Genomic DNA, 24,582 nt, shown 5'->3' with positions numbered 1-24,582 from the left:
CAATTGAAAAAGTACGCTAGCAGCTGGAAAAAACGCTCTGGTGGACACACGGCCTAAGGGTCTTATCTAGAGAAACCATAACTCATTTATATATATAAGTTTTAACAATAAATGCTCATCTTGAACTAGCTCTCTTCATCTTCTTCTCTATTAAAATTCCGGCAGTGTAGACACTGCTAAATGTATTACTGCCCTCCAGAGGTCAAAGTTTGAACTAGATTGTCATATTCAATATGATAGTGCAAGTATATAACAATTAGTTCAAACTTTGACCTGTGGAGGGCAGTAATACATTTAGCAGTGTCTACACTGCTTGAATTCTAATAGAGAAGAATAAGAGAGCTAGTTCAAGATGAGCATTTATTGTTAAAACTTATAATTTTTTTTTAATTTATATATATATATATATATATATAAAATGAGTGATGGTTTCTCTAGATAAGACTCTTATTCCTCGTCTGGGAATGTGTAGAACGCTTTGAAGCTGCACTGAAACTGTAATTTTGAGCATCTACCGTTTGGGCTCCATTGAAGTCCACTATATGGAGAAAAATCCTGGAATGTTTTCATCAAAAACCTTAATTTCTTTTCGACTGAAGAAAGACATGAAGATCTTGGATGACATGGGGGTGAGTAAATTATCAGGAAATTTAATTTGAAAGTCAACTAATCCTTTAAAGCTCTATAATTATAGTTAAAAGCCACCCATATCAATTTATTCATCATTAAAAACTGATCAAGTCTCATTTATATTCTTGTAATTGTTTAAGTGCATTATGTTTGTGTAACACTGCCATCTACTGGCATTGCATATCAAGAGTGCACGTGCAAATCAGTATCTATCAATCTTCAGAAGTGTTACAATCTTGATGTACAATCAGTCGATACAAACATTCAGGCAAATATCAGCTGGCTTCAGTGAACAATGTTTTGTTTTTAATGCACATCAAGATTAATACAGTTCCTGATCAATTACAAAATACATATCTACAGTCACATTTATATTATACCCAATATAAACATATCTGATGTTTATTCAATACATATCTTTCTGCATTTCAGGTTCATCAAAGCCCATTTTAGAGACTCAATGTTTGTCTATGTGAAGATGTGTAAATCAACACGACTGGATCACATTTTCATGACTCAGCAAAAGCTTTCTCCCCCTCGGGGGTCTGATGAGACCAAAAGGGGAGGGAAGGGAACCTCCCCTGGTCCATATGTCCCGCTCCAGCCGTCTCTCCATCGACAAAGAACCAGCTCAACCCTGAAACAAACACCATGTCCTCCTGTGGAAACCTCTTCATCAGCCTCATGCTGCTCGCTGCTGGATTCATCATTCTGTGTTCAGCAGGTGGGTGATAAAATGCTTGATGAACTTTGAGAGGTCTGCTTTATGTCAGTTTTTCATTATTTAAGCTCTTTTATCAAATGCATATGGGTGGATGATTAATATTTTGGGTCTAGAAACAACAAAGCTAAACCAAGAAACTCTAAATAAATCAGTTCTTATATTTTTAAAACTAAAACACTGTGTTCCTACACTGATAGTTACTCTGCACGTTTATGTGTTAAACACTTGTGAGACATAATGATCAACATTAATGCATCATCACTTCTTAAATCACATTATTATCTGAAATGAATTCTTTATGATATTAATTGTGTTTAAAAGCCAGAAACAGGACAGTTTTCTTGGTTTCTAAGGCGTGAATGCTCAGTCGTTTCACCACTTTACATGTTATTCCGGCTACTTCCACTAGAGGGACAGTTGGGAAAGTTCTTGCTTCCAGTCATTAGTGTCAGATGAATGCAGTGGTATGGGACACAATGGATTTGCATGAGAATGGAGTTGCTGAAAGGTCCTGTAACAGAGGTGTTTTCCATCTCTGTCACGCCATTTGCTTTGCTCTGAGCCCTGCTGACTGATTCCACTGAAATCTGTCCCTCTTCCATTTTCTCACCCTGTCCCTCCTCTTCCTCCTCTTCATCCTCCTAGTCCCTCTGCCCTCTGAAGCCTCAACCATGGACAACAGCACTGACCACAAGAACGGATCCACCTTCCTGTACTTTGCCTACGGCAGTAACCTGCTGAAGGAGCGACTGCAGCTGAAGAACCCATCAGCAACTGTTCACTGTGTGGCCAAACTGAAGGTATCTATCTATCTATCTATCTATCTATCTATCTATCTATCTATCTATCTATCTATCTATCTACCTACCTACCCTTTTTATCGATCTATCTACCACTTTTATCTATCTACCTATCTACTTAACCTTCTATCTATCTACTCTTTTTTATCTATCCACCATTCTTATCTATCTATCTATCCTTTTGTCTATCTACTCTTTTTTATCTATTCACATTTTTTATCTATCTATCCACATTTTTATCTATCTATCTATCTATCTATCTATCTATCTATCTATCTATCTATCTATCTATCTATCTATCTATCTATCCATCTACCTTTTTTATCTATCTACCCTTTTTATCGATCTACCACTTTTATCTACCTATCTACTTATCTATTTAACCTTCTATCTATCTACTCTTTTTTTATCTCTACTCTTTTTTATCTATCTATCCACCATTCTTATCTATCTATCTATCTACTCTTTTTTTATCTATCTATCCACTTTTTTATCTATACACATTTTTTTTATCTATCTATCCACATTTTTATCTATCCTTTTTTCTATATATCTCCCTATCTATCCACCCTTTTTCTATATATCTCCCATTTTTATCTATCTATCTACCTATCTATCTACCCTTTTTTCTATCTATCCATTTTTATCTATCTATCCTTTTTTTCTATATATCTACCCTTTTTCTATATATCTACCATTTTTATCTATCTATCTATCTATCTATCTATCTATCTATCTATCTATCTATCTATCTATCTATCTATCCTTTTTTCTATATATCTACCTATCTATCTACCCTTTTTTCTATCTACCTATCTATCCACCCTTTTTCTATCTATCCATTTTTATCTATCTATCCTTTTTTTCTATATATCTACCCTTTTTCTATATATCTACCATTTTTATCTATCTATCTATCTATCTATCTATCTATCTATCTATCTATCCTTTTTTCTATATATCTACCTATCTATCTACCCTTTTTTCTATCTATCTACCATTTCTATCTATCTATCTATCTATCTATCTATCTACAATTTGTATCTACCATTTTTTATCTATCTACCCTTTTTATCTATCTACTCTTTTTTTATCTATTCACAATCTATCTGTCTGTCTATTCACCCTTTTTTCTTTCTATCTATCCATCCATTACTAACTCGTCAACTTCTCTAGGACTATAAACTGGTCTTTGGCAACCACAAAGGGTTAGCGAGTCAGCGCTGGCGTGGTGGTGTTGCGACCATTGAGCACAGCCCAGGTGATGAGGTGTGGGGGGTCGTGTGGAGGATGAACATGTCGGACCTTGAGTCCTTGGACAGGTAGGAGCTTTCAGACCCACAACCCACACTTATAAAGACAAATGAATACCTAATTAGCAGTAGAAATGAATGTTGGAGGTCCTCATATGTTCTTCTGCAGGCAGGAGAATGTGAAAATGGGGACTTACAGCCCAATGGAGGTGTCCGTGTCCACCAGTGACCAGGATTTCAACTGTCGGACATACATCATGAACAGCTGCGTGTATGCGCCACCTTCACCACAGTATCTACAGGTACAGTCTCCTGCTTCCTGTAATAAATCACAACATGCGGCTTTTATGAGGACTTTAGCTTAGTGGTTTTCAACCAGGAGTCCGGGGGCCACTAGGGGGCCTCAGAAAACTTCCACGCAGGCCTCTTAATGACTATAAATAAGATTAAACAAGCATTAAATTAATCTATCTATCTATCTATCTATCTATCTATCTATCAAATTAACTTTATAATCTCATGAAAAATATATCTGATCTTTGGCTGCATTTACACTGCGAGTCCTAATGCACATGTTGAATATTTTGACCCTGATCCAATGTTTTGGTCCCACCTGTTGACATTCACTTAAGACAAACCAACTGTGCTTACATGAAAGGGATAGTTTACCCCAAAAAAGAAACTTCCTGTCATCATTTACTCACTCTCATCATTTCAATTTGTGAACTGGATCCACCGAATCATTGAAAGATCCGAAAATTACTGAATTAAGAAAGGATTTAAATAATAAATCAATTAAGACGATTCTGTTTTCCCTGCATCTATTGTGTGTCGAAGCAATTAAAACAACAAAAACAGAAACTTGTGCTTCTCTAAACAGAGTAATCTGATATCATTCTTCAAAACAGAATGAGTTTGTTATTTGTGCTGCTGGCAAAAGGACAATGTTGTGGTGTTTTTTCTGGCGTTTACCCCAGCGCGCTTTGTGTGGTATAAGACAATAGAGCACCACCAGCGACTGGGTCAGTGAGACTGCCCTTCACAACAAACAACACATTAAACTGAAGCATCTGGAATATGCACTATAATTTTCATACAAGTGTCTCTGCCACAAAATAATACTTCTATATTTATCCACTGGACATGCCACTTTTAGTAGACGAATTAGGCAACCAGAACATGTGCTTGTTATGGCTTTCGAATAAATCTCTGCTGTCCTGAGCATTTACAGCCTCTTTGTGGAAACACTGTTCTTGTCACATGCACAAAACAATTTGTGCATGTAAAAATTTGTTTGTGACACTGCAGGATCATAATGTAAATTTAGAAAAAAAAAAGCTGTTTTATTTCTTTTTATCAAAGAATCTTAAAAAAAAATGTATCACAGTTTTCCCAAAAATATGAAGCAGCACAACTGTTTTCAACACTGATAATAATCAGAAATGTTTCTTGAGGCTGAAAATTGATTTCTGAAGGATCATGTGACACTGAAGACTAATGATGCTGAAAATTGAGCTTTGCATCACAGGGATAAATTACATTTTATACTAAATACACTGCCCTCCAAAAGTTTGGAAACACCCTAGAAAAGTGGGGTTTTTGACAATATTGGCATGAATCCTTTTTAATTTGTGATAATTTTGCACTGATAAGGGACAACACAAACTACGAAAACATATGTTATTACATAAACAGTTTATACATAGAAAAAGCTTAAATGTTTGATTCATCAAAATATCTGACCTAAACTGGGTTCTGATTGGTTCATTGTATTCTAAACTTAATTTTCAATCAATTGTTGAAGCTATTAAGGTGTGCTGAGCCAAAAATCTTTTACAAACCTGGGCCAAGTTTAAACCAGTAACCAGCATCACAGCTGGCAAAGGGGCATGTCTGACTTTGACATGTATATATTGCCATTATTATGTAATCAAAATGAAAATTATTATTGCTGGTCTTCAATGATAATGTCAAGTTACTTTAATGTATTTGCACCAAAAAATGATAAGGATTTATGCTGATATCGTCCAAAACCACACTTTGCCAGGGGTGTTTCCAAACTTTTGGAGGGCAGTGTATATTCACACAGAAAATAGTTCTTTCAAATTGTAATAATTTTTCACAGTATTACTGTTTTTACTGTATTTTCGATCAAATACTTGCAGGTTATTGTGATGGGAGCGGAGCAGAACGGGCTGCCGGAAGACTACCAGGTGAAACTCAGGTCTATCGAAACCAACAAATACGAGGGACATCTGCCTGTGATGGAAGAACTGGAGAAAGCTTTGAAAAAATCCAAAGAAAGGACAGATGAGATTCTATCTGATGATTTGCCCTCATAAATGTATCTATATGCACCATTATCTGTCTGTAGTCTACAGAATGTACAGCACATCACAATGCTAAAAAACAGGTTAGTTATGTTGTTTATGCAGAACAAGAAAAATGTGCAGTATTCGTAATGTATGGTAGTAAAACAATGAAATTCCATAAAAGTAATTTCTTGCCAGCATTAATTGTGTTGTGTTTTTCTTATGTTGTTTTCACTTCTGATAGTCATGTGCCAAAATTGAATTAAAACAAAATAGATCTGATTCAACCAATCGTATTATAGCATTAGGTCTGGGATTTGAACAATATTCTTATCAACTCATTATTCCCCTCTGACTTAAAGGGTTAGTTCACCCAAAAATGAAAAAACTGTCATTTATTACTCACCCTCATGTCGTTCCACACCCGTAAGACCTTCGTTCATCTTCAGAACACAAATTAAGATATTTTATTTGAAATCCGATGGCTCAGTGAGGCCTTCATAGGGAGCAATGACATTTCTTCTCTCAAGATCCATAAAGGTACTAAACACATATTTAAATCAGTTCATGTGAGTACAGTGGTTCAATATTAATATTATAAAGCGATGAGAATATTTTTGGTGCGCCAAAAAAAAACAAAAAAAACAAAAAACGATTTAGATGTGTTTTTAGTACCTTTATGGATCTTGAGAGAGGCAATGGCATTGCTCCCTATCACTGAGCCATCGGATTTCAACAAAAATATCTTAATAGGTCTTACGGGTGTGGAACAACCTGAGGGTAAGTAATAAATGACAGAATTTTCATTTTGGGGTGAACTAACCCTTTAAATATGTCTTTAGCAGCTTTCTGGACATCTGAAAGTGTTAATTATCTTGCGGTCAATGGAGGCCTCACTGAGCCATCGGATTTTATCAAAAATATCTTAATTTGTGTTCAGAAGATGAACGAGGTATATTTTTGTAAGAATATATACATCACATTTAGCAGTTTAGTAAAACTTCCCAGCAATAGGGAACATTTTTAGAACTTTAGTTAATGTTCAAAATTCATTCAAAATGATCTGGTCTTTAATAATGTTCTCAAAATGTTAGCATTATTTACGTCTTTTGTTTTACCTTAAACGTTCAGTTGAATGTTTACCTAACGTTTTTGTTATGTTACTTGTTTCAGAGTGTTTCGTTAACATTTAAATTTTAACCGTTTTTCGTGGTTTTTTGAAGCTTTGATTGTGTTTATAGTGTGCAATATAACATGTGTTCATGTTTGCACGCGCTCAGTGTTATTGTAAACATGTCTTTAATTTTACCCTATCAATTTGAGCCGGAATCAGACCCGGTGATTGGACTGCGGGATGAAAATAACAGCGTTTCGACGACATGGCGACAAACACACTCTACAAACGCAACTCTTGTGTATTCCTGTGGGCGGAGGTTAGTCAAAAAACTGTTTTAGTGACGTCATTAAAGAAGGAAGTAGAGGGATGTAGTCCAAACTGGCCGTTCGATGTAGGCGACTTCTGTTAAATAAAATATCTCGCTTGGCATTGAACTTTGAGCTTTAAAATTTTACAGATTTTATTTATACTCTAACAACAACATTACACACTAACTAAAGTTTGAAACATGGGATCACGAAGAACGGGACCTTTAAAGTTGGCTAATGTTCCCATAATTTACAAAATGATAAAACGGATTGTTCACCAGAAAAAACTAAGTTTTTATTGCATGTTTTAAACGTTATATACAGAAATAACGGTGTTATAACTTAATGGGAAACGTTCGTAGAACAAATTTTTGTTGGCCGGGTTTACCCAGGTGAAAAAAAAAGTACATTTCTATAATATACTTAAAGTGCTCTATTTTTGTGCACTAATTTTGTACTTAATATACTAAAAATTCTTCTGTAGTACTTCTTAAGATCATCTTAAGGACATCTAAGTGTACTCAACTGTGCTATTTTGAGACATCATGAAATATGAACTAAAATGTGCTTTTAATATACTATCTCTGTGTTTAAAAATGTATTTAGTTACCACTTGTAGAACACTATGGGTTCAAATGTATTATAAGTGGTATCTAAATATATTTTTTAAAAACAGAGATAGTATATTAAAAGCACATTTTAGTTCATATTTCATGCTGTCTCAAAATAGCACAGTTGAGTACACTTAGATGTTCTTAAGATGATCTTAAGAAGTACTAAAGAAGAATTTTTAGTATATTAAGTACAAAATTAGTGCACGAAAATAGAGCACTTTAAGTATATTATAGAAATGTACTTTTCTTTCCAACTGGGTAATACAGGCTACTAGCAACATTAAAACCAACAGCAAAACTAGAAGGATTGTTTTATTTCTCTGACCTCGCCACACAACTACTCAAACAATGTTTACACAGCAGAAATGAGCAAATCCTGGGTGGTTTTCACCTATCCAGTCATAGTTCATTTTAATTTCGCCATGGTTTTAGTTTCACTTCCTAGTTCATATAAGGTGCGGAACAACTAAACAACATTCAGTTCAGTCCGTTTAACCTCGCCAAGTTTCTGTAGTTAGTCGCCTCTTTCATTTTCCGTTTTCTTTTGAGTGAGGAGGTTGAGGTGGCTAAACTTTCTTTAAATACAACATAGCGTCATTGCAAAACTCATCTGTCTTCTTGAATCTGAGAGGATTTGTTTGACTCGTGCTGATTTTGCTCAGAGACACCGATCATGGCGTGATTTCTGCGGGAGCAGTCCGGTTACACCCTGTCCGCATGTCTGAGAGGAGACTGCTTTAGATTACTATTAGGGTTGACTACAGTGTCCTAATGTAAAATGGGGTCTTTCAAGAAGGAGGGGTCTCACCTGAAGCTGCTCACTTCACACCGCGAGCTGCTGGTGGAGCAGGTGAAGAACACACAGTGTATTCTGGACAATCTCCAGATGAATGGCTTCATCTGCACTGAAGACATCGAGATTATACAGCGCAGCACCACCAAAACTGACCAGGTAAAAATGTCTGAAGGAACATGAATATAACAATCATTTAGTTCATTATTAAAGTAGGCCTACTGATATTGCTGATCTAATACTGTACCATCCTGATAGTACAAAAATAGTACAATATTTATAACAAAATAAAGTATGCTACTTGAGAACTTAAAAACATTTTTTTTTTTTAACTTTTTTTGTTTGTTTATAATTAAAGGTGAAATATGTAAGAATTTTGCAGTAAAATATCCAGAAACCACTAGGCCAGTGTTTTGTTCACTTGAGTGCTTACAATATCCCAAATATTTCCAACTATTTGTAAATCGTGAGAAAATTGCAATTTTAACCAAGGCTCCGGGACGTGTGAGGAGTCGCCTGCTATTGCGTCATACCCTCGGTTTCCGTTTTATTTTGTAGAAACCATGGAAACACCAAATCGCTTTAATATTTACATGTTTTATGTCATACAATACGTTTTAAAATTAATTGCATGCCATTTATCAACACAAGCCATCCAGCGTTTAATATGATATTGTAAAATCGATCTATCTTACTGCAGTGTGTAACAGTGTCTCACAGCATCCACCGAGCGAACGCACAGAGTAACGTTATTACATCATTTTCAACACACTCAAATGTATCTAATATGATAAACAGAGCTGCGTTACCTCATACTCATAACCGGAAAAGCGGAAGCGGCGCCGGCGACTGTGTCATAATAAAAGTCCCGCTGCTCGTGAGGCGTGTGTTGAGCAATCGCTCCAGCTCCTCGTTCAGCTCCACAACACTCGCTCCTGCTCTATGGCGCGGAGTCCGTGCCAAAATCAAGCTTCCGAACGACCGACCGACCGATCGAACGTTAAACCGAACGTCTTGAACTTTAAGCGTCTAACTGAGCGTGTCGACCCACGTGACGACCTGACGTGACGCCAGCGTCTTGAAATTAACTGGTTTTTAACCATGTAAGGTGCCAATCTGATGTGTAGACTATAAATGGACATTATAGGCACTATATAAAGATATTTTATACCTAAATACTAAATCCTGGACATTACAGGCAATACACATCTAAAACAACACTAACACAAACATATTTCTTTCCTAAATCCATGTGCTCCTCCATTGTTTTACTTTCAAAAAGCAGACTGTTCATACAGACATTCTATATTCTTAATTTGACCTATATTATCATTCTAACTTGTTTTTATTGTTAATTTTATTGCCTGCTGTAGGCTACAATGTTCACAGTCCATGCAAGACACTCTAAATTAATAAATTGTTAATTATTGTAATTGCCTATAGTATATCATCAGAGTCTCTTTATCCTTTTTCCCATGAAATCAACAGAATATTCAGGTGATATCAGGTGAAGCCTCAGGAGAGCCTTTAAAATGTTTTTGAATGAAAGTTTAACATTACAATTCCTTTAGTGGACAGTTGCTCTTACCCTCTTTCCTTCATCTCAGTTGAATGAGATTTGGTGACAAAAATATCTTTAATTATCTGTAAAATTATCTATCTGCACACAATAAAAACTGGGATTGATTTGGTTGATTAAAGGTAGGCTATGTAGCCTACCCGAGCTCAAAAGTCAATATTGAGGCATGCCTTTTAGAAAATATATTGTCTATATAACTTATACTTTACATTCTGTAGAAGTGTGTTGCTGTGTTCTTATTTTATTATCAGACATGAAAAATACATACTAGTCTTGTGTAGGCTACATCATAAAAGCAATTTCTCATTCTCTTGAAAAAAATTGAAAATGCTTTGGTAAACTCATGCAAATGATTGTGTGTCTGCTGTTTCCTAATTCATCAATTGTCATGTAGATTAAATATGATATTTGTTCCCTGATGAATAGTTTTACCTCTCAAAACATTAGTTCCTTGCATGAGTCATTTAATGCAAAATGGTTGAACTAGTTGCCATAAACTGTCAAGTGTCAAGCATATTTTCTATACATTTCTATTAGACTTTTTTAATGTGTCATGAATTGAAGAATTGCAGAGGTGAATTTTGAATTTTACAAATGAAGGGAAATGTAAGGGGCTAGATCAGAACACGATAGACAGTCACTTTTTAAAATGAAATATCAAAAGGATAAACAACAGACTTTATTTCCACAGCCTTGAGTTTTTGAACGGATCTCTTGAATAAATGATACAATGATACATAAAATACATTTTATCAGACACTTGTCGCCACCTAGCGAAATAACATCATATATTTATTTCATGTAACACGTTCCTACACGTGCTAACGTGTTGTTAACGCGTTCCTATGGCGACCGGTCGGAAGTGCGAGTAACCGATCGTCTTCCCAACGTGTTGTTTACGTGTGAAGACACGTTGTAACACGTTTGTTTTTCTTACCTTAATTTAACTCATGATTCGATTGTATCCTTTTCCACATGCTTGGACGGCTAATTTGGAAAAGAACGAGACATTCCACGAACATTTTCTCCATCTCCCATTAAAAGTTTCAGGAACAGACTTCTAATTTCGGAATGTTTCAAATGAGAAATATGCTTTACCAAAATTAGCGAAATCTGCAACCTAAATAGCCTAGCTGCCTTTTATAGACCTTATTTTTCAGAGAAACATGCGCGCCGCCACCTTTAGAATATTGTCTTTGAACTTCCGTTTTCGCGGTAGCCCTGTACATTTCTATGGCATCGCTGTTGAAGAATAAAAAAATGGAAAAATTAAATTAGCTGGTGAAGTGGATTTACGTGTTATAGAGTTAACAAAAGTTATCATGAGCACTGTACTGTTTAAAGCGGGTGTCTTAACAAATGTCAGTAGAACGGGAAGATTTTAAAATGAGCAGTTCATTCATAAATACATAAGATCGCTGTGGAAATACAAGCCGGAAGTCAAAAGACAACGAGCGCAGCGGTGAGAAGGGGCGGGGCTACATAAGGTCTATAAGCTACGCCTAAATTAAATAAGCTATTGATATATTGCATAAAATATTTAAATCAGACATATACTTATACTTACATCTACTTCTTACATCTACACACATCGGAATTCGGCCTCGTCTTTTATAAACAGTACAGTTTGATTTGATTGGCCAAAAACTTAAAAAAAAAAAAAATTTTCATTCTAATTTGTTACAGAGCAGTGAATTGAACATATTATTTAACTTATAGAAATAGAATAGCTGCAAAATTCCTTAATGCTTATTATCAAATTATTGAGACCCTAACCCTATTCATAATGATATAAAACAATTATAAATTAATTATAAAATACTGCCCCTGCAACAACAACAATTAATTCTTTCTTCTTTTTTTTTTAATCAGTAGGCCTATTTGATGTGACCATACTTTGTTTTTAGAACCACACCAATTTGACTACAGAAAAGTAGACATGTCAAGCTTTCTATAGATATATTTCTCATGTCTTTGAGGCAAGCAGACTATACTGAGTCTCGGCCTGCCATGATTATATTTATTTGCTTCTTATTTATTAAATCTAGGCAATCGGTTGATGAAACATTTAAATTAAGATACATTTTTTACAAAACGAAATTCACTTTAAGAAAGGCTTTCTACAAAACAAAACTTAATGAAGTGGTCAAAATCATGTCTGACCCACTCCATGTCTCTCGATATATTGGGCATCTTATGATGCATCTTACTCATGCTGTTCACTTTTCATTATCAAATAGATTAAATTAAAAAATAACATTATAATAGGCCTATTTAAACATAAATATGAAACTAAATACGTTTTCTTTAATGGCTACCAACAGTAGCTTACAGTACAGATAAATTTCATGTCGTGAGTAAGAGCGGATCATAAGTCAAGAAGGATCAAGCATTTTTTTACGCCAAAGTTAAAATTTTTCAACTCGGGCGTCAGACACGAATTTGCGTCAAACGCGTAAATGCATAAAAAGCACCATTCGCGCGTAACGCGCGAAACGCTCAATTCGCGTCATTCGCGCGAATGAGGCGAATTCGCGTCTTCCGTGCCGCGCTAAACGCCTCATTCGCACCGCGAGACCTCCAGACGCGCGTAAACGCGTCTTTACATTGACTTAACATTGAAATCATTCACGCCAGACACTCTATTCGCGTTTGGTGTGAACACAGCCATGTGTTGGCCAGTTGTAGCCTGTGCAATAAATATTAAAAGTTCTAAACCATATTGTGTTTTATTGTTCCATAGTAATGATAATATTTACAATAATATATTGAATTTGATAGTTGTCGCTCACGTTGCCCCACAGCAACATTAAAATAGTGTAGATTAGGTACAATGTTTTATAAAAAATATTTTATTCTATTTAGTGTCCATTTCATTCATTTAACATATTTAATATTAGGGCATCCAAGTTATTTGACATATTTGAAAAAAGAAAATTAAAAAGTAACCCAATAGTTACTTTCCCTGGTAATTGAGAATGAAGTAACTTAGTTACTAACTCAGCTACTATTTGTGAGAAGTAACTACTATAACTAATTATTATTTTTTAAAGTAACTGGTGGAAAAAGGTGTATAAAGCAAGGCTATACAATTTAGTTCCTGCAGGGACACGACCAGCAGAGTTTAGTTTAACAGCCCGCACTAAAGGCTCTCCTGGAGCACATCACCTGATTGGTATTCTGTAGATTTCCTGGGAAGTATGATAAAGAGGTCTGATGGACTGGTATAGGCTATATTGTACATTAGGCAATAAAGCTAACAGTTAACATGATTCTACGGATCAAATTAAGACTAGGATGTTTTTTTACAGTTACATGCTAGTAAAACACATACTTTCATGCCTATAATGTCCATTCATAGGCTTTACACATCAGCTTGGCACCTTACATGGTTAAAAAACAGTTAATTTCAAGACGCTGGCGTCACGTCAGGTCGTCACGTGGGTCGACACGCTCAGTTAGACGCTCAAAGTACAAGACGTTCGGATAGACGTTCGGTTTGACGTTCGATTGGTCGGTCGGTCGTTCGGAAGCTTGATTTTGGCACGGACCCCGCGCCATACTGCTCTGCTTCATATTACAGTAACGTAAATAATCACATCCATGAACATGATTTCTGTCCGAGTCCTATCCCAATTATTTTCCACCGCCGTTGAGGTGAAGACCACATGTCCCAAGTTTCCGCGCTCAAAGTTGGCTTCATCAAGCTACGCCTTTGTTTTGAATAGGCCTCTAGTGACCTCTAGCGGACAGATAATATTACATAGTGCACCTTTAATAAAAGTAAAGTATTCCAATTATTTTTCACCAAAAGTACAAAGAACAAAAATGACAATGGGTAACGGAGCCATAAAAACAGACATTAGATGAGTGTTTAGTCAGTGCATCACCTCATTTTGGGTAAAAAATAATACTAAAGTACTTTGTAACATTTAGTAGCTTTTCAGCAAACAACTTATTTACTCTTACTTGAGTCATATTATTAGTACTTCTACACTGTAAAAAAGTAAGTTACCTTGTTGCTTTAAAATATTAGAGTTCATTGAAATTAAAAATTTGAGCTAATACAATGGAGATTGGTTTAAAGGTGCAATATGTAAGAATTTTGCAGTAAAATATCCAGAAAAATCAGAAAACTAATTATTGTTATAAATCTCAACACATTTAGTCTTATTGTTTAGGCTAAATCTAATTTTCTTGATTTTTTGCGAGTACCATGCTTTACATATGCCTCAGAGAAAAACACTGTTTTGTCAAGTAGCTAACATAGCATAATCAGATGCAGCTTTATTTTTATTAACAGTAATACAGAATTTTCTCCATCATACAATACGTTTTAAAATGAATTGCAGAGCGAACGCACAGAGTAACGTTATAACATCATTTCAACACACTCAAATGTATCTAATATGATAAACAGAGCTGCGTTACCTCATACTCATGACCAGCTTCAGCTCCCACAACACACTGTCCTGCTCTGCTTCATACTACAGTAACGTTAATAATCGCATCCATGAACATGATTTCTGTCCGAGTCCTATCCCAATTCTTTTCCACCGCCGTTGAGGTGAAGACCACGTCCAAAGATTCCACGCTCAAACTTGCCATCATCAAGCTACGCCTTTGTTTTGAATGAGCTTCTAGCGACTTCTAGCGGAGAGAAAATATTACATATTGCACCTTTAATAAATAGAAACTCAAAATATGTTATCCGAAACACATTAATTATTTAAGTTGATTTGACAAAAGAAAAAAAGGAATCGAACAGTTTAGTCCAAATTTTCTGAAGAGAATCGATCGCTTGTTATGATAAACACATTTGATTTAGGCTTTTACTTGCATAAAAACATTGATCAGCGAACATAAGCAGAAGCTCAACCAAACTTGAATAACGCACAAGAACAAACTTCTTCCGGAAACTCATGTAACAGACATAGGCTAGTAAGAGCTGTGCGTGTAAACCTCACTCCCCTGATCTCAAGAGATGCTCCTTGTTAGAGCATCTGATTCCCATGCGGACGGGTCCGGGTTCGCGTCCCGCTTGGAGTGGAAGGTGCGAACTAGAGGGTCAACATTGGAGTAAGTCATAGTCTTCACTAAATAATTCACTACTAATCAACTCACCTCATTTTTGGACATGCAGGTACGCAAAATTTTGGAGCTGGTTCAGAGTAAAGGAGAGGAGTGCTCAGCATATTTCACACACATTCTTCATGAAGCATACGACGCTTACATTGATCTGCGGCCTTGGTTTGATGATATTCAGTACACACCATTAGACACTATTAGTGCCATACCAGTGATTAACACAGACCCAAGTGAGTTTTTCATTTATGCAATTGAATATTTAAGACAATTTCTTAATTATTGTTTTGGTGCACTAACATTTGTGTGCATCGTTGCAGTTAGCAAGTACTGTGAGAAGCTCAGATGTGAGCTGGGAAGGGATACTCAGTTCATCACATCCTACTCTAAAAGTGAGGACACTCCGCTGGAGGATCTTTACATGGACACACAGATGGAGATCCTGAATGACAGAGGTGAGAGCTTGGGATACTTACAGAGTTTGGATGAGCTACTAGGAGACCAGGGAGTCTTCAACCAGCAGGCTGAGACGATCTTCATCACCGGTGACGCTGGTGTAGGCAAATCAGTCGTCCTTCAGAAACTGCAGAACTTGTGGTCCCGAAGGGAGCTGAAGACTCGTGCGAAGTTCTTCTTCAAGTTCAGATGCAGGATGTTCAGTGCCTTCAAGGAGACGGACGAGATCTCGCTGAAGGATCTGATCTTCAAACACAATTGCTATCCAGACGGAGACCTTGATAATGAGGTTTTCACCTACATCTTGCGATTCCCAGAGACGGTGCTTTTCACCTTTGATGGATATGATGAAATCCAAATGGATTCTGACTTGGATAATGTGCCTGAAGTGGTTTCTCCAGAAGAAAAGACTCGGCCGCTTCTGCTTCTCATGAATTTGCTTTGCGGAAAATTGCTCAAAGGTTCTCGGAAGATTCTGTCTGCACGGAGTGGCACCGAGATCCAAAGCAGAGTGATCCGGAAGAAGGTGTGTTTGAAGGGATTTTCACCTGAACACCTGAAGAGATATACAGCTCTCCATTTCCCAGAGAATGAACACAGGACATTGGTGACGGATCAGTTAGACGCCAACCCTCACCTCTGCGGTCTTTGCTCCATCCCATTGTTCAGCTGGATCATCCTCAAGAGCTTCAAGCATCTTCATTCGGTATACGATAACTTCGAATTGCCAGACTCTTGCATCACGCTCACAAATGTCTTCTTGCTCCTTTCTGAGGTCTTTCTTGGCCACTCAACTGCACGGCCTGGTCTTTTAAAACGGAGCATGAGATGTCCCACAGAAACCTTTAAAGCTGGCGAGCAGAAGCTTTCGGCCTTTGCTCGACTAGCCTTACAGGGTATAGAAAGGGGTGGACTTGTCTTCAGTATGGAGGAAGTGAAATCCTGTGAATTGGATGACGAAGATCTTCAGTTTGGCTTTCTGAGGCCTGCTCCGCATTACGATGCATGTGAAGGCTCTGCTACCTTTGAGTTCCTCCACGAGACCCTCCAAGCCTTCTTAGCAGCTTTTTCTCTGGTGCTGGACTCCAAAATCTCTCCTGAATCCATTCTAAGGTTCTTCTCCAAATGTGAATACAAGAAGTCGTCTCATCTCTCCTGCTTACCTTGTCTGGGAAAGTCAAGACCCAGAGATAAAGACCCTTTCCAGACCAATTTCCAATTCACCAACTTATTTTTATGTGGTCTCTTGTCTAAAGCCAACGCGGCACTCCTAGAGCATCTCGTTCCACCAGTATCATTGAAACAAAAGCGCAAGACGCTCAAGTCCTATCTGTCCAACAGCGTGCGGACTCATCTTAAGGGCCTCCCTCGTTATCCATCCACAGACATTGACGGCGACAAGGTGCACGCGATGCCAAATTTCTTGTGGATGTTGCGATGCATATTTGAGACGAACAGCGAGGATGTGGCCAAGATGACAGCCAACAGCATTTCGGCAGATTACATTAAGATTGCCTTCTGTAACATTTACTCGGCCGACTGCAGCGCGTTGAACTTTGTCCTCCACCACCGTAGGAAGCACCTGGGAGTCGACATGGACAACAATAACATCAATGATTATGGCGTGAAGCAGCTGAGACCCTCTTTCAGCAAAATGACAGTTGTAAGGTAAGAAAAGCCAGGCAGGGTTTAGCTTTACCCAAAGCTCATTCTTTATGAAGTATGACAATTGAAGTTTCTACCTTTCAGATTTTGTGTGAATCAGCTCACAGACAGCAGTATTGAGGTTCTGGCAGAGGAACTCACCAGACACAAAGTCGTTAAGGTCTTGGGGTGAGTTCATCTGTCCTCTGTCCATATATGTTTTGTTGTTAGAGTTGTCAAAAGTACCGACTTCGGTACCAAGTCGGTACTGAAATTTAAAAAAATATTACGATAGCAGCATTTCCCCCTAGCATTTTGAGCGCTGTTGTGGGGATTATTAAACACTTCTGATTGGCCATTGTTCTCACACGCTCAACAGATAGGTCTGTGATTGGCTACAATAATCAATGAAATGATCAACGTTTGAAAGCAGGCGTCTATCAGAGGATCCCTAAACGGATGCTTTCAAATGTGTATCTGTGTAAGCTCTTGGTTAAGATTTTTGTTTTGTTTTTTGAAGTGTTGATCATTGTAGCCAGTCACAGACATATCTGTTGAGTGTGTGAATACAATGGCCAATTAGAGGTGTTTAACCCTTTTACAACTAAGTTTAAAATATTCTGGTTGACCCCCCCCAGCGTGAATTTTTCAAGGCAACCGTTATTTAGACGTATCACTTTGTTTCAATGGCGACGTGTCATTGCTTGTCATGTGACACACCGCAGCCACAATAGCACTGTATGACTGATGTTTTGCTTTTATTTCATTTTTCCTTTTTATTTAAAATACTGACAAACTTGTTAACTATAACATGAAATATGTAATATTCCAATTGTCAAATATGTGTAAGTGGATGTGTTTTGTTGTTTAAACACCTTTATAATGGTCACATTAGTTGAGATTAGGGTTGGAAAATTCCGGGAATTTTCAAAGCTGGAATCTTTCCATGGGAATTAACGGGAATATATGGTAATTAACATGAATATATGGGAATTAACAGGAATTAATGGGAATAAACAGGGAATCTGCAAAATTGCAGGTTAGCCTATAACAGGGTACTTAAATGTAGTTGGAAAAAAAAACATCTTGCAGCATAATTTGGGTTAAAACAACCATATTTAATGCAATTTTAGTTGAATTTTTACCCTGCACATTCCTCAATCACATTCACAAAGCACACTTCTTACTACAGGGCTATTGAGGACACACACCCTGCATGCACTGTGCATTCCTCCAGTCCACATTTGATCAAAAATACAGAAAAAACAGTAATATTGTGAAATATAACTACAATTTAAAACAATGGTTTTCTATTCTGATATACATAAAAATATAATTTATTTCTGTGATGCAAAGCTGAATTTGCAGCATAATTTCTCCAGTCTTCAGTGTCACATGATCTTTGGAGAAATCATGGAATGTTGGAAACGGTTGTGCTGCTTAATATTTTTATAACCTGTAATACTTTTTTTTTCAGGATTCTTTGATGAATAAAAATTTAAAGATCAGCATTTATTTAAAACAGAAATCTTTTGTAACAATATACACTACCGTAACAATATACAATACCAAAATCTTGGGGTCAGTATTTTTTTTTCTTTCTTTTTTTGAAAGAAATGAATACTTTTATTCAGCAAGGATGTGTGAAATTGATAAAAAGTGATATTGTTAGAAAAGATTTCTATTTTGAATAAATTCTGTTCTTTTTAACTTTTTATTAATCAGTGAATCCTGAAAATATTTTTACAGGTTACAAAAAAATATTCAGCAGCACAACTGTTTCCAACATTGGTAATAATTGAGTATCAAATCAGCATAGTAGAATGATTTCTGAAGGATCATGTGACACTGAAATAAATAACATAATTGCAGCAATAAAAATATATTTATTTTACATATTTACTAAATGAGAATTAATTGAATGCGAAAAATAAATAACTGTTATTTCATGTTATGACTAAACAAAATGTTCTTATTTGTTTTTATATGATACATTTTATACAAATATGATACATTTATATAAATTTCCCAAAATTTCCAATTAATTCCCATAAATTCTCTTAAATTCCCATAAATTTCCATAAATTCCTGTTAAGCTTCCAAATTGGAATATTTCCAAAATTCCCCAGGTTAAGTTCCCGTGGAAAGTTTCTGGAAATTTTCCGCCCCTTTGCAACCCTTATTGAGATATATGGGCGATGGGCGCCGACATGTTAGTTTGCACCGCAGTTCAGAGAATCCATCCACTTCTCTTGAAATGCATGAAAATAAGTTGCCGGTGAAGAGAAAGAAGAATAGAGTAAACTTTACAGTTACTTACACAATGTGTATCTGATATGAATAAAACGTGTTGTCTAATTATAATGGAAAGGATTATTATTGCCGCTTCCATAAACATCAGTGTGTATTTTACAAACTCTAAATGTATTGTTTTGTTAGTACTTATGTGTATGAGTACTTCTGAAACCTAAAATAAACATCATGTGGATGAAAACACTGCATATTTATGATATATGACAAGCGCTGAGTGTGTCTGTCTCTGGCTCAAAGTCAAAGGGCATTCGAATTTAGCAGCTGATCACGTGGTGCTCTGAATGTTATAGTCACACCGGTGTGATTGTAAGCGCCAAAGGTCTAAGAATCTGCTCAAAATGCTAAATGTTGGTACTTTTGACAACCCTATTTGTCGTTGGGTTTTATTTAGGCCTCATTCTACCCTGTTCTCTGCATTTACAGCCTTTACAAAAACCACATCACAGATGTTGGAGCCAAACTAGTAGCAAAGATCATTGAAGAATGTCCACACTTGACGACTGTCAAGTAGGTATTACAGGAATATACCCTGATAGCACAAGTACGTGTCACATGATCATACAGAAATCATTCTAACATGCTGATTTGGGCTCAATTGTTAATAACAAAGCTCATTATCATCAAACGGTTGTGCTGCTTCATGTTTTTGTGGAAACAGTGATACATTTTTTTCTTAGGATTCTTTAGAAAGTATTAATTTGAAATAGAAATCTTATTATAAATCTACATTATAAAAGTATTTACTGTCACTTTTGATCAATTATTATTTTAAAAAAAAATCTTTCTTACACTACCAGTCAAAAGTTTGGGGTATAATGGTTTGCACAGAAATATGAAACTATTTTCAACATTTATAATAATAAATGTTTCTTGAGCAGAAAGTCAGCATAATAGAATTATTTCTGAAGGATCATGTGATTGAAGACTGGAGTAATGATGCTGAAAACTGTACACATGCTCACTTGGTATATAGAATGCATAGTTTATCATAGTCATATACGTTTGTTTCCCATAGGCTCGGCTGCAACAACATCACAAGTGTGGGTGGGAAATACCTTGCCAGTGCAATTCACAAGAGCAAATCCATCTTTGACATAGGGTAAGAATATCTCAGGGAACAATTAAACCCCACATTTAAAATGATGCTGCCATAATATCAAACAAGAATTTGCTCTTTTTTAATGCAAGTCTATTTTATAGAAACTAGAAATTAAAATTGGTCAAATGAATGGGTTGTAGAATGTGGGGTAACACCATCGGTGACGAGGGGGCAGATGCGTTTGCAGAGGCTCTGAAAAATCATCCCAGCCTGACCAACCTCAGGTAAGTCTACATCTACAGATGAATTCAGCTCCATAAAATGTCTCCATTCTGATAAATTATTTGTCAAATAAAGAACGAGCCATCTGAGAATGATTATTGCTTTGCTGTTTAGTCTTTCCGCCAATGGCATTACTTCTCACGGTGGAAGAAGTTTGGCAAAAGCATTGAAGCAAAACACAAGCCTTCACATCTTCTGGTACAAATTTTTTTATGCATGTGAAATAAACCTTTTGTTGATCGTTCCCAGATGCATTCTTACAAAACGTGCTTATTTTTCAGGCTGATACAGAACAAAATCTCTGACGATGCAGCGTCAGACATGGCCGATGCCTTCAAGTCCAACTCTGCTCTGACGCATCTGATGTACGGACGATTATCCCTCATTATTTCAGTTATATCTCTAAAACTGTTCTCTCACACGTTTCACATATGCAGCATGTGGTATATTCATTTCTGCGGCTAATTTAAACATTTACAGCGTTCACTTTGTGCAAATGCAATGATGCAAATACTATTTTCACATGCTTTGCACAACAGAAATTACAATGAAATGTCACTGTAATGTATTTATGGACATCATTAAAGAAAATACTGTAACTCAGAAATCTCATAAGTCTTCAGCAGATGCAAAATGTGTGAAACAAGTTTAACTGTTGGTTATATTACGTACAATAAGGTTCAAAATACATGGTCACATATTGACTATTAGATCAGGATATCATTTATATTTTAATCAACTTATTTATAATACATATAGACTTCATGCCAAGTAATAAACTTAAGGTCTGTGTGCACAATATATTTGACAGATTAAATAATCTATTCAACTCTGCAGGCTAATGGAAAACGAGTTTACCATTCATGGAGCCAAACAGCTGTCTGAAGGCTTGACAAACAACACTACACTGAAGGAAGTCAAGTAAGATCTGTGATTTGACCAAAACCTAGAGAGTTTGTATTATTTTAAGTTGTAATAAAAAATTATTCTGCCTTCAAAGACACCTTGGTCAAGTCAAGGATTAGTTCACTTCAGAATTCAAATTTTCTGATAATTTACTCACCCCCATGTCATCCAAGATGTTCATGTCTTTCTTTCTTCAGTCGAGAAGAAATTAAGGTTTTTGAGGAAAACATTCCAGGATTTTTCTCCATATGGTGGACTTCAACAGTTACCAACGGGTTGAAGGTCCAAATGTCAGTTTCAGTGCAGCTTCAAAGAGCTCTACATGATCCCAGACGAGTCTTATCTAGTGAAATGATTGGTCATTTTCTATGACTCTCTCATTGTCTCCTTCAAATTCAAAATCATACAACATCATTGTTTTACCCTTTTTTTGTAAAGGCCGTTTGAATTAGTCTTTGGATGTTCGCTTTGTAAATACTTGCTCGGTACTTCCGCCTACGTCGGGCATGAACTTTCCAACATGATTACATAATGCATGGCGCATTGCAGATCAGTGCAAGATGAGCATTTGTGGTTAAAAATTATTTTTTATTATTTTTTAGAAAATGACCGATCATTTCACTAGATAAGACCCTTATTCCTCGTCTGGGATCATGTAGAGCTCTTTGAAGCTGCACTGAAACTGACATTTGGACCTTCAACCCGTTGGTAACTGTTGAAGTCCACTATATGGAGAAAAATCCTGGAATGTTTTCCTCAAAAACCTTAATTTCTTCTCGACTGAAGAAAGAAAGACATGAACATCTCAGATGACATGGGGGTGAGCAAATTATCATGAAATTGCATTTTATTTTTTATATTTTATTTTATTGCATTAACTTGGCAACATGCTCACGCCAAACTCGATTGAAATTATCGAGTGAGTCGAGTCTATGTACGCTCTTAAAAATAAAAGTTTTATTGGCATCAGTGGTTCCTTGAAGAACCTTTAGAATCCACAGAACAAAAGTTTCTTTGTAGTGGAAAAAGTTTCTTTAGATTATTAAAATGTTCTTTAGACTAAAAAAAAAAAAAAAAATTCTTTTAAAAACGGTATACTGAAAGGAAACCAAAAATAATTCTATGGCACTGCTGAGAAAACCCCTTTTGGAACATTTTTGGAGTGTAGTGTGTTCCAAATCACACTTCAAAGGTGTCTTGGAAGGCGGCTGCCTAGATCTTAGATCAGAGCCCTAGTTTTCCTTCATAACAAATGATGTCTTCCAGTTTCACACATTTCCTGATTTGTTCACAGTATTAAAGGAAACCATGTCACTGAAGAAGAAGAACAACTCTTTGAGGGCGACAAGAGGCTTCGCTTCCGCTAAGAAGGAAAAGTAAAACACGTGATTTGAGAAAAGAAGGAAGTTGGCGTAATGCCACAGACATTGGTTTACTTCAATAACAGAAGCACCATCGGCCTGGAAGACACGCAGGTTCATTACAGTTGCTCTGTCGTGAGTGTCATACTAAAGCCACAACTAAAGAACTGTGATATATAAATGAAAATAATGTCATTTTATATATATATATATATATATATATATATATATATATATATATATATATATATATATATAAGTATTTGCTCTGAAATTAGTGACACTTGTACACTTATAATGCTGCTTTTTTTTCTGTTTGAGAAATCTTTAGTCATTGTATGCAATTAGATGATTAAAAACCTGAGAAATATGTAGAAATATCACTCAGCTCTAATTCACACACGCACACAGAAAGACATCCAGACAAATATTTAAAGATCTGTGCTTCAAAGAGTTTGCTTTTTTTATTTCATTATCTCTGTACATAGTTTTTTACATATGGAATGTTACAATATCTCTAAATAATTAAAAAAAAAAAAAAAAAAAAAAACCTTTATGATCATTCAGATGGCCACTGATAACATACACACACAAACTCATGTTTGTTTCCTTTGCACCAGCTTCCTCTCAACTGCTGTAAGGATGAAACTACAGTAGTCAACATTTGATGTGGATCAAAAAAAGTTCAAAGTTGTCCTAAGAACTAAGTTGTTTTAAGAAGAAGGTTTTAGGACAACTTTGATGAAAGGTTTTGATCCACTTCAAATGTTGACTACTATAGATCAGATAGATCATTACCTGATGGAGTTTAGTAGCACATTAAACAAACAGACAGAAAAGACACTCCATCTTCTATATCAAAAGCTTTTGACAGTCACTGATCCAGTTGGATGTATTGGGGCTCAGATCTGCTGGAAACAGACATTTGCACAAAACAGCAAAATATGAAAGAACATCAAAAAATTAGAAATGTGAATTTATTACTTAATTAAATGATATGTCATAAAAGGTGTTTTGCAAGTTGTCTGGTAAGGCTTTTTTTTTTTTTAAATAGTGGTGTTTCCCATGCAACTTGTGTGCAACGATGCCATCTATCTTCTGTTATGTGACCAGAAAAACCAACAAAAGCATCTTCCAGCTGTGCTGGTATGACTGCAACTAACCTGACGTGGACTCGCATTGAAACCGGTTCTCATCATCCTCAACATACATGATTAGCAGCATTTTAAAGCTATTATGGCACCTTTGATATGCTGGGCCGTACTACGGTAATACTCTGACAGTGGGAACACTGCAAAAAACGATTTCATTCCTCAGTGTTTTTGTCTTTAGTTTTAGTAAAATAAATATTTTTAAATCAAGGAAC

General features: G+C 36.1%; 2 protein-coding genes across 2 annotated transcripts; both read left to right on the top strand.

Annotated features, from left to right (window-relative positions):
- Positions 1 to 1,221: 1,221 nt before the first annotated feature.
- Positions 1,222 to 5,919, top strand: ggctb (gamma-glutamylcyclotransferase b). Its single transcript, XM_048153494.1, has 5 exons — positions 1,222 to 1,354; positions 2,000 to 2,154; positions 3,331 to 3,476; positions 3,577 to 3,709; positions 5,573 to 5,919. The coding sequence occupies exons 1-5, from the start codon at positions 1,282 to 1,284 to the stop codon at positions 5,747 to 5,749; spliced, it is 684 nt and encodes a 227-aa protein (XP_048009451.1). The 5' UTR covers positions 1,222 to 1,281; the 3' UTR covers positions 5,750 to 5,919.
- A 2,272-nt stretch (positions 5,920 to 8,191) lies between these two features.
- nod1 (nucleotide-binding oligomerization domain containing 1) lies at positions 8,192 to 24,257 on the top strand. Its single transcript, XM_048152722.1, has 11 exons — positions 8,192 to 8,710; positions 15,274 to 15,448; positions 15,536 to 17,339; positions 17,421 to 17,504; positions 20,052 to 20,135; positions 20,644 to 20,727; positions 20,868 to 20,951; positions 21,064 to 21,147; positions 21,231 to 21,314; positions 21,787 to 21,870; positions 23,150 to 24,257. The coding sequence occupies exons 1-11, from the start codon at positions 8,537 to 8,539 to the stop codon at positions 23,220 to 23,222; spliced, it is 2,814 nt and encodes a 937-aa protein (XP_048008679.1). The 5' UTR covers positions 8,192 to 8,536; the 3' UTR covers positions 23,223 to 24,257.
- Positions 24,258 to 24,582: the final 325 nt, after the last annotated feature.

The sequence above is a fragment of the Megalobrama amblycephala genome, linkage group LG13 (assembly GCF_018812025.1).
Source record: "Megalobrama amblycephala isolate DHTTF-2021 linkage group LG13, ASM1881202v1, whole genome shotgun sequence".
NCBI classification, from domain to species: domain Eukaryota; kingdom Metazoa; phylum Chordata; class Actinopteri; order Cypriniformes; family Xenocyprididae; genus Megalobrama; species Megalobrama amblycephala.
Note: the sequence above shows the minus strand (reverse complement) of the source record. Positions and strands in the feature narration are given on the sequence as shown.

Bases quoted from the DNA above. Each gene is read 5' to 3' on its own strand.
- nod1 (XM_048152722.1), top strand. From the start codon at position 8,537: ATGGGGTCTTTCAAGAAGGAGGGGTCTCACCTGAAGCTGCTCACTTCA. The intron at 15,449-15,535 runs GTGAGTTTTTCA...GCATCGTTGCAG, and splicing joins AGTGATTAACACAGACCCAA to TTAGCAAGTACTGTGAGAAG. The intron at 20,952-21,063 runs GTAAGTCTACAT...TTTGCTGTTTAG, and splicing joins CCCAGCCTGACCAACCTCAG to TCTTTCCGCCAATGGCATTA.
- ggctb (XM_048153494.1), top strand. From the start codon at position 1,282: ATGTCCTCCTGTGGAAACCTCTTCATCAGCCTCATGCTGCTCGCTGCT. The intron at 1,355-1,999 runs GTGGGTGATAAA...TCATCCTCCTAG, and splicing joins CATCATTCTGTGTTCAGCAG to TCCCTCTGCCCTCTGAAGCC. The intron at 2,155-3,330 runs GTATCTATCTAT...CAACTTCTCTAG, and splicing joins ACTGTGTGGCCAAACTGAAG to GACTATAAACTGGTCTTTGG.